At 39.6% G+C, this 10950-nt stretch overlaps 1 protein-coding gene across 2 annotated transcripts in view; it reads right to left on the minus strand.

Moving 5' to 3' along the window:
- The window catches only part of ZMIZ1 (zinc finger, MIZ-type containing 1), a 156712-nt gene that overhangs the window by 31184 nt on the left and 114578 nt on the right, over nucleotides 1-10950 (minus strand). For both annotated transcript variants that reach the window (XM_009998124.1, XM_009998123.1), the window contains exons 5-6: nucleotides 2685-2799; nucleotides 373-590 (exon numbers count right to left, since the gene is read on the minus strand). In XM_009998124.1, the coding sequence (XP_009996426.1) occupies nucleotides 373-590; nucleotides 2685-2799 (333 nt within the window). The remainder of the gene's footprint in view (nucleotides 1-372; nucleotides 591-2684; nucleotides 2800-10950) is intronic.

A 10950-nucleotide genomic window follows, 5' to 3' on the forward strand; every position in this document is an offset into this window, starting at 1 on the left:
AAGCTTTTTCCTCCATACACACATAGAAATTACAGCATTAATACCTTTCACATCCTGGCCTTATTAGATGTTAATCATTCTTAAGCCTGTGGTCTGTTTAACAATCTCTCTTAATTAAAACTTTATTTTGGAAGTTTATTAGATCTAATTGATTGACCTAAGCCATTTCCATTTACTGGGATGAATTTCATAGCAGTTTGGGTAGCTGATTTCCAAAGCTGTAAAGGCAGTATGTACTTCAGTTGACCAGCATAAAATAGCTGCTCAAACTTTATGTAATTATAGTAAGGCCATGACATTTCTGCCAGGTCACTAAAACAAGCTTCATCAACTATTTACATCCATTTACCACCCCACAGGGGTAAATCTTACCTGCCACCAAAGCCTCCACTTCCAGGATAATTGGGTCGCCCATACATGCCCTGCTGTATGTATGGCTGAGTGGAGCCTGCCTTAGCTGAAAATTGTTGCTGCTGTCCAGCAAACTGAGGAGAATTGATTCCAGGGTTGCTGGTAGTCATCCCAGAAGCCATGGGATTTCCTGCTGGATTCATAGGGTTGTTAGCATTTGCCATTGGATTTCCCAGCACCTGTGAATAGATACATGAAAATAAGGAGCTGTACCTTGAACTACATTGAGCAAATTAAGTTGATTTGTTGCAATCGATAAATTAAAATATAACCACCCTGTACTCTGAAGTGTAATGAGCATATACCTTGTTCATGTCTGACTGCACATTCCCAGTGATTTCTCCTTTTGCCGTTTCCAATCAAGAGTTTCTGATCTTTAATTATCTTTCACAGCAGATTTTTAACTAGATGGAACCCAAACTAACATGCTTGTGAAAAAAGTTAAGATAAAAACCTGCTAGGAACATGCTCTGCAGGTGAAAAATTCATCTGATTAAGAGAAAGTACATAGTTTTTAAAATGTAGGACTTTGAAAGCAGTTGCAAACCCCCAGTCCTGCAGGCACACTGCAGAGGGTACTACAAACCCAAAAACTGTGAAAGAATGTATTTCAGTGGCATCACCTGTTCTTGAATCTCACTCTCTTTAAAGTGTACAGAAGTCCATCAGGTTTTTTTATTGCTTCTTACCAGACAGACATCTATCTGGTTTTTAAAAGGAGATGTAAGTATGGCTGTTCATGGATCACCTGCATGGAAATCTATTTCTTATTTGGAAAGAAATTTAGTGGTCATTTCTGCAGAAGACCAAATCATCAGCCTTGGGAATTTGTGGAAGGGAATTGGTGAGCCCAGCTCATTCCTTCCCCTCAGGGTACATGAAGACTTAGGGGAAACGTTGTCAGTTTTTTCAATCTGCTCTGAACAGCTACAACCAAAGCACTTTTTTTTTTTTTTTCCTTTATTGCACATTCCTCTGAAGTATTATGAAGCGTTAGTAACATGACAGCGTTCTAATGAAAGAACAAAACACTGAGAGTTGGTTTTTTTGTTTGTTTTGGTGGTGTGTTTTCTACTTTTGTCTTTTTAAGTGTGAAAGATTTCCACAAGAAACTGTATTTCTACTCTCTGACCTAAATGTTTTCAGACCTAAATGTTTACTCAGGTGTTTCTCTCCCAGATGGGATACTTCTTCCTTTAATGTGTTACAAATAAATCAACAATAATAAATAATGTTATAGATTCTATAACTGCCTCATCTCTTTATTTGCTGAAGATTTTTCCACAACCAGGGCTTATGTAACTGCCATGTGAGTACTTATAGAACTTGACTCCTGAATAATTTCTTTTTCAAATGGCTCAATCCATAACAATCTTGTTTATAATTTTCTGACCAAAACTAAAATAATTTTTTAAAAAATCAACAGAAAATTTTGTATGGGATCTAATGTGATTTGATTTGAAAACAGTAGAAAACGGTAGACTTATGACTTTGCACTCATGGTAATATGGTAATATGTTTAGAGCTCTTCATCTGTGGTGTAAGAAAAGGGTAGACTATCTGAGAGCTTGATTTGTGCCACATCCCCTGGAGAGCACACTATCACAAATAATTGGTGTCTCCTTCATTAAAGCTGCTTCTTTTTGCATAGCATAATTTAATATACTTTGCAGAAGATAAATAGAGTTAAGAGGAGAGACAACCAGATGAAAATCCAGAATTATGGCTCTCACCTGGAAGCCAGGAGCTCACGCTTTTGCTGCAATGCATATTGAAATATTTTTTCAAAGTAAGACAGTATTAACAGGAGAGATTGAAAAGACCACAGCCTATAGCTGATAGCACCTGAACGTGGGGGTGGTACTAGATTTCAGAAGCCCATTGGTATGACACAATCCTGGGTAAAATGAACCACATCTATCATTTGTTAAATCTATTTAGAATTTTTGTTTGTAATAAAACAACTCTTAAAATTCTACCTGAAATTTCCAAGTGGTTTGGGATTACCCCATAACCACGCTTTGAGTGTTGAAACTTTAGAGTGCAAAATACCCAAGCCTGACATTTGCATGCAGCTAGAGGAGTTAGTGACTCAAGCTCTCAGACACCTTCTTTCATATGCCACTGAAGAGGACATGACTGGAAAAAAAATGCACAACGAACAACAAAGAGAATACAGACACTGTTATCGATCCCAAGGGGATTTTTCCAAAAAGCTTTTCATTTTGTAAACATTAGTCAAAACTTGTACCTAGCATAAAAACAAAGCTTACCTGGCTTTGAGAGGTGTTAGTCACACCCCATACTGTGGTGACCACTGATAAAGAGCCTGGAGGCTGATTGGTATTTTGCTGCCAGGGAACAGAATCATAAGGGAAAGACCCATCACTGCAAAAAAAATGTTAAAGAGGGTGAGATTTTGGAAGTTTAAATAGTGGCAAGTTGCTGGTGGGGACAAATGTATTAACATCTAACAACACATTAACTCTCCACTCCTCCTTTCATTATTAGCCTAGTACTCTCAGAGGCATAACGTTTCTTTAATAGCAACATGATTGTATCAAAACCACACAAGCCTAATGAATTCCAGAACTATCTCGAGGCCCAGGATTTTAGCCTTAAAGGCCTGTTACCAATGAAAGTAAAAATAAACTTGGGGCAGAATTTCAAACAAGGACACTAAGCCAGTTGTTCAGAAGCACTTACTGTTTGCAATCTATCTCAAACTCTTCAACAATCCCTGTTTCAGCTGCCTCCTATCAATTCAATCAGATTTTGAGACCAGACTGCAGCTCCATTGTCTGCACTGGGTCCTCAAATGGCCAGAAAAGCCTTTAAAGGAAAAGCAATTCAACATTATTTTGAAAACTAAATTGAAATTCAGGTAGTGTTCTCCCACACGATGGATAAGCTGCATGCCAAAAACAGTATTAGCTAATCAGCATTCTAGAAAATCAACTGCAGATATACAACACATCTTTCAGATAAATATGGGGATGAGAGGATTGGGTTTTTCCATTAGCTTTGTCCACAGATACAAGGAAACAATTCTTACAGTTCTTTTCCTACAAAAGCATTGGTGGTTTCAAAATGAATATAAGATAGGTGTCTATCTAGCATAATTAATGAAATATGTTAAATCCAGTGGAAGTAACTATTAATCCCGTAACTGAAATCTATTCTACTTAAAATTTGCTCATTGTCATACTATTAACTTGAAAATTAGATTTCTATTTGCATACATGTACACACACATGATCTTTCCTCATCTAGATAGATACACTATTTAACAAACACGCTGCTCTTCCGTTTCCTAGTGCCGTTCAACGCTCTTATATCAAGAACCGTATTTTTGCCTGGACTACCAGCTGTCACTGGAATTCTGTACAGGGCTACCTTGCCTAAAGAACCCATACAGACACTTTATCCACATGCTTCAACATCACACAATTAACTCAAACAAGCCATGGAGAGACAACCAACATGCCAAAGTCCTATAAAGGGCTTTGCGGCAGACCAGGAAGCCGAGTCTCCCATATCCCCAGAGAGCAGTCCAGGCTTGGACCAGTTCTCCTTCCTTTTGTGCTGTGAGCCAAAATCAAGGACTACCTATGTGTTCATTCTCTAGCCTCTTCATAACACCTAGTGTAAATAACTTAAGTATGGGAATTACATTGCACAAAGAAGTGCATGTGATAAAAACTGCCTATGATCCAATTAACATATAATCTAGTAACAGCAACTGCAACTGTGAAAGGTAAATTTAAACAGTGAATACAGTTTACAAACAACTAGGAAATTTCAAACATTCCATAATGCTGTGCCAGCACAACGGCACTGTATTAGAACAGAACTGTGAATTTGAACTGACCTACTTGTTTCAAAATTCCCAAATTGAATTAAACAATAAAATCACATACACACACAAAAGAATTAAATTAGGGAAAAGAATAATTTCCCTTAACAACAATTAGGGGAAATTAATGCAAACAAGTAATTCTCTATAAGATGTCTGACATGTAATGTTTACATTGACAGCATCCATTCAAAAATTATGTGTGATTAGAGGCATATTTAACACCTTGAAAACAGTGAGTCCTCCTAGCTGATTTTTCTTTAAAATATTTTATCTTAGAAGGCTGAAAATCTTACCCCTCTCATTCAGAGGCTCAGACAATGGCTTCAGTGACTAATACTTTCAAGTGATGCAATGCTTCAGCAAGTCCCCTCCACAAGCCTGCAGACAACAAATTATGACTAACCTACAATTTGTGACTGCTATGAAGCCTTCCTCTTTTTTCCTCTGAACAATGACTTCTATTTACTTCCTCCTCTGACTGTTTCTGATGATGTCTGCACTGTGATTTGTTTGGATATTTATGGCACATATGAGTGTTTGTATAGTTCAATGACTACAAAGATGCTCCCTCTGTGACTTAAGAAGTGAAAAGACTGGCTGAAGCCATTCCTTTCTATTCCCCACTGATGTGCTGTGACAAAGAGTTTGCAAGGGTATGAGTAAATAAGAAGGGTAATGACAGGCAGGAATCAAACCACAGGGCTACCAAAGGCTCTTCTAATGCAAATATGCCATATGGTTTGTACGCATACTGAAACTTTGAGATAGCAATGTCTTAGCCCACTGCTGCTAAGTTAAAACTTTCTTCACTTGCTCTGTCTCCAAAGCATGCTCCTCTTGTCCATTCCTCTCCTTTACAGTACAGACAAGAGACTCCATACAGGCATTCATCCCGACTTTTCAGTGGTAGAGTCAGAGCACACTTAGTGGAAGGCTGCATTGGGTTCTTGAAGACTGCACAATCACTTCACCAAATTACAAAGAAGATTAAGTAACTCAAATTTTACTGTATTACACTTAAAATGGGTGCACCTCAAGAAACCATATTGTTGACATATGATGAAAGGCTTCAGCACTGAACCCAGCATATCACATGAAAGCCACAAAAAAAGACCAGTGCAGATTTGTTGAGAAATATGAATTATGTACATTGAATCACGTGACAATCACATTATACAACAAAGGACTTAGCTTTAAATCACAGACAACATTAATATCAGAAATTATGGCAACACTGAAGTAGTAATAGTTGTGCCTTGCAGAACATCAATTTATACACCCTAACATACACTTACTGCACTAGACCTTACTTGCCTCAAACCTCACTTTAGCTACTCCAATGAGAATACATGACATCCCTGTGGTTTCCATTCCCCAGCACGATACTATGGCTTGTCACCAATCACACGCATGTTTGAGTATGACTTCTACCATCCTGGATCCAGTACCCATCCTAACTTATCGCATGAAGGCTTCTTTGGTTTCAAGTGGTAGCATATGCCGAAACATGTGCCCCTCTACTAAAGAATTACTTGTCCCTCCACTCTTTCAACTTGCATTTCAGTCCTCAGAGAACCCAAAGGAATAATGCTGCCATCAAAGGAAAATCCGTGTAAGTACTGTAATGAAACGTGACCAATCCAATTCTCATTTGCAGAAGAGCAGTGGCTTTCCACTGTTATTATAGAGAGCTGTGAATTATCCTGATATCCCTTTCTTTAAACTTGAAAATGGCTGCCAAAAGAGCTTCAACCTCTCCAGCCACAGCGAAATGCTGCCCATGACATTGTTCCTCTTGAATGGTACAAGGGTAATTAAGTCTCTCACTACACCCCGGAGGGCCATGAGTCAGTTTGGGCTCAGCTGGAGTCCACTAAAAGAGTATTGACTAAATTTATAATAGTGTTAATGAACCTATACATACTACTGGTCAGCATTAAAGGCCAAACAACAGAGAAAGCCATAGAGCAAAGAGGAAGAGATGAAGGGAAATTACTTCTCAAACTATGATGTAGTGAAACTTCAATCAAGGAATAAGGAGGAAGCAATCTTAGCTGCTGGAAAATGTACTGAAGCCACCATAATACAACACTCGTGTCAGAGAGGTACATCGGTACTTAGGTCTAAACAGCTTTTCTTAATCCCAGTACTAGGAAAACAGAACCAGGCAGAAAGACAGACTCTGGAATAGCTACAGATTGTGTCAAACATAGATTGTTAGTTAATTTTAATAAAAGTTCCTTAATTAAAAGTGGGTAAAGTATTACTAGTGAATTACTGCAATTTATACACGATTTGTGGCATTATTTGAAAATGCTGTATTTGAAGTATGTTTATGTTGTCATTAAAGCAATTGTATGTGTATTTGATACTCTGTTTACATGTCTTCATTGATTGAGGAAGGAGACATTCAGTTAATTTAGTGAAGTATACATCCCTGGAGCTTTGGTACTTCACATGCGGAGGAGGGTAAAAACTGGAATTATATGTTCCTGGTGATTTTCCATATTGCTTGTTGAGAAGATCAGGTGTCTAAAACACTACCTTTATAAAGCACCTATCTCCAGTTTCAACACTGAAAATCTATCAACTACTGCAGAAATGAACCATGTCAGCTTTCTCAAAATTCCTTTTCATTCTAAGCACTGGCATCGAGTTTCCCACAATTGGGCTTTCAGAAACCAGCTTCTGCTGCTCACCTCCAAGCCAGTTGTTTTGTTTTTTTTTTACTTTGCAGGGTTTTTAATGCTTCTGAAGCACAGTCATCTCACCTGACTGGTAGCTGACACACACAGAGTCCACACAGTCCTTTAAACCTACTATCATAACTTCTTCAGCTGATGCCAAGATGAGCAGGTAATTGCCAGCGTAACACTGACTCTCGTTTCTCCCCTATTTTCTTTTGTCACCCATGGACACCTAGAGAGGAAAGCATCTGACAAGGCATGAAGTGTCAGATATCCACCCAGTCCAAACCCTCCTTTGGAGTTACACATGGCCAAAAATTTGAACACTCCAAAGACAGCCCAAAACCAGGGCTCCAGATCTTTCTTTGCTTTCTAGCACCTCGTTGTGCCTGCACTTTGCTCTGCCTCTGAGCACACGTGTGCTTAGGGTGCCCAGCACCCCTTGGCTGTATTCTTGGTCAGAGCCTCTAGGTGACACTACTTTAATACAAACTGAAACATAAACATTTCCAAACAAGGCTCCTTGTTCCTACCTCACCCCTCTTTTTCCCCTAAAATCTCTTCTGTCTTCAGTGGAAAAATATCACAAATCCCACAACCAGAACAGGAAATAAAGCCCTGGGTAACCATGGCATCACTACACACATTTCATGCCCTTATTTCCTCACAAGTTAGGCAGCTCAGCTTCTTTCATTCAAGTTTAGTTTTTGTTTTACATGGGTTTCTCAAATCAACACCACTCACATAGCTTTAATTATGAATATGGATTCAGTTAGCAATCCTTCTTGATTATGGCACCACCATAAACTCACTTTAAGCATACTGGTTTTTAAGAAAGATTCTTTTGCATGGTGCAGTGCAAATACTACATTTGAGCCACCTTTTTTGGTGTGTTCATGTTATGAAACAGGCATAGATTTCATGACATTTTAATAGTTTTTGTATCAGTATAAACAAAACCTTATAACTTCTTTAAAAATAAAATCACAAGAACAGATATAATACTATTAGCAGTTTTCTGCAGCATTAAAATACTCCAGGAAGGGCTTCAGCTAATTTTTTCCCAATTTGATAAGCTAGGAATCCCTAACAATCTATCAACAACTAATAGATCAAAAACATTTTTTAAAAAAAATATTTTTTGTGAAATTTCCTCTGAAAATATCATTGGCCTTGACTACTAATTTGAAAAAAAACCAATAGTGTGACACCTGAAAGCCAACATTTTTTCCCACTTACTGGCAATCAAAACCATGTCAGATCTGCTTTCATTTTCTTCTTTAAATTCCTGGATATTTAGAAGGAAAGAACTGACTTCTCATTTTTCATTGAGATTTTTTTCCAGGGGAACAAAACCAATGCCTAACCAGGTGAGATACATGCACCATTGTCACATGGCTAAAGTGCTTGGCCAAAGTGTTTCAACTTAAAACACTTAACATTAGTTTTTTGTCTAGCTAACCAATACTAAAACACATTAGTATTAAAAAAAATTCGTAACACAAAATTTAACCAAGTCATCCCTTGACATTTTATACTGTGTTGTTTATAGGACTGGAGAAACCACTCTGCACCATCTGTTCTCTATTTATATGGAAGAATATGGCAGAGCACGGAGACACCCATACAGAAAGCACAATAAGACCATTCACAGTCAGCAAGGAAATATGAAGACATACTGTAAAGAAAACAAAGAATAACTAACTCTGTGAAATAAGTTTGTATACTAATACTAGTTTTGGATGCCTAGCAGTAATCTACTTTTGACTGATGCTGCCTAAGTGATGCATGCCTTGCTCAAATACTCTTTTATTTAGTATTATTATTATTTGAAGAAGTTTAAATTGCATTGGCATAAATTAAGTCTTCAACATGTATTCACTAAACAAACACGTAAGACTGAATCCCATCCAAATCACTGGATGTTTTTATGTAACGCTACTTCTTCATGGCATGACTACAAACATTCAGATCTAAGAGAAAATACACAGCTCCAAAAATCATCCTTCCACAATTTCTCAAGTCTGTTGTTTCCCTCCACTCCTTCCAGCTAGATGAATGTGTTCTCTAACCCTTTGGAAAGCTTTGCTTCTTTCAACTTCAGATGCATGGAGGGTCCATACCTAGTGCTTCCCTATCAAGAAAGAATTGCCTCAAGTGTTGTTTCAGGACTGGATGTTGCCTGTGAGCAACATAAACTGCAGAGGAATACTAAAAACACCTAGACTACCTGTAAAAAGAAGGAAGGCTGTTTTCTGGCAAATCATTTGGAAACAAGGAGCTCATTCTAAGTGAACAGCGACAGGGGAAGCTGTCAAAAGGTGAAAGCAGCAAGCCATTTATCAGTTTGGTGGTTTGGATGGCACCTGCAGCTAGCAGATGGCTATCACCCTGTGCCTCTGCTCTTTTCAACATCAACACACACATTTAAAATAACCATTCATGCAGCCATACACATGTGCACAATACAGCCACTCGCATGGAGACAGAGACAGCCAAAAACAGGTGATACAAAGTACCTCTGGAGGCTGAAAGCCTTTAACTTCTTTTATTTATAGTCCTGACAAGGCCTGTGAGGCCTGGATGACTTATGACTGCATGAAGTGGGAACGCTGCCTTTCATTTCACATAGGGCTGCTACAGGTCAGGCTGTAACATGCTTGCTACTGCTTCTTGGCGCCTTACCCTACACAGACTCCCACCAGTCAGAGAGCCCTGCCTGCAAAGTACCACGCTGCTCAGCAAGTTAGTGCATCTTAATCTACCCCCTGAAACCACAAAAATGCATCAGGCCAAATAAATATATTAATTCAGGAGTTTCTGAAGCTGCAAACACCTGCACCCCCCTGCATACACACACAGTCCTGCTACGTTATAGATTTCATATATGTCCATGCACACGTGTGTGCACACGCATGCAAAGATACAGACAAAATGCAACTTATTTCTGTCTCTATGGAAAAAACGATCGCAGCTAAGCGGGTGAGAAACAAAAAACTACGGAGTCCTCCTCTTGCCTCAGAAGCACCAGGAGGGGTTACCATCGTTTGACATTATGGGACTACAGCATCCATCCGATCAAAGGAAAAAAGATTAAAGCATCACACCCAGCTCCATTGTCACACAAGTAGACCATGCAACGCGCTACTACAGCCCAGATTACAGTTACAAAATCCACACCGGTAACAGCCCTGCTATTCACATGCCACCTGTTACCTTTTTCAAAATGCTGAAATTATCTTATGATCAGCTTAACAAATGCAGTTTAATCTTTATTGCATCTCACAGCACAGACCTGCTTCATCCTTGTCTTATTTATCTCACGTGTGTCGGAATGCAACCCCGAGCCCTCAGTCCCCCCCTGCCACCAGGCATTTATTCTGCTCTGCTTTATCAATATACCTGGGTTTCCATATCCGACTGCTCCTTTACAATAAAAAACACACCCACCCAGTATTCTACCATTGCCTGTTGCCTTGGTAATCCAAATGCCTGGGTACTCGCTGATTATCGGCGAATGAGACTCGCATTGTTCACACCGCAGCGCGTCTGCTATGTTAATGTGAGATAATGGCAGCCAGAAGACTCCTTTTGTTCCCAGCTTTGCTGTTTATTCATAGTGCCTGGAGGTCAGCGACTGCTACAACAACCGGGGAAGGAACCGCTGAAAGCGTGAGCAGATTCCACTTCTGCTTTTGCCTCTGAGACAGGGGGAAACACGAGCAGCCCCGCACAGCGAGAAGGGCACCGGGAGCTCTGCAGTCTGACTCACGCAAGGTGTAGAGGGCGGCTAGGAGGAAGATTTGATGGACTTGCACTTCCGAGATTTTAGATGAAGCTGATTTACGCTCCCCGACAACAGAAAAAAACGCTTTCTTCCAGAGGCGCGGCGGGGAGGGAGAGAAAGGGAGGGGAGGGGGGCAGCACAGCACCACAGCAACTTACTGGAAGCGAGCCGGGCTGGGGGCTCCGGCGCTCACCGCGGAGCAGGGG

The sequence above is a fragment of the Chaetura pelagica genome, unplaced genomic scaffold (assembly GCF_000747805.2).
Source record: "Chaetura pelagica isolate M959 unplaced genomic scaffold, ChaPel_1.0 scaffold205, whole genome shotgun sequence".
Lineage (NCBI taxonomy): Eukaryota > Metazoa > Chordata > Aves > Apodiformes > Apodidae > Chaetura > Chaetura pelagica.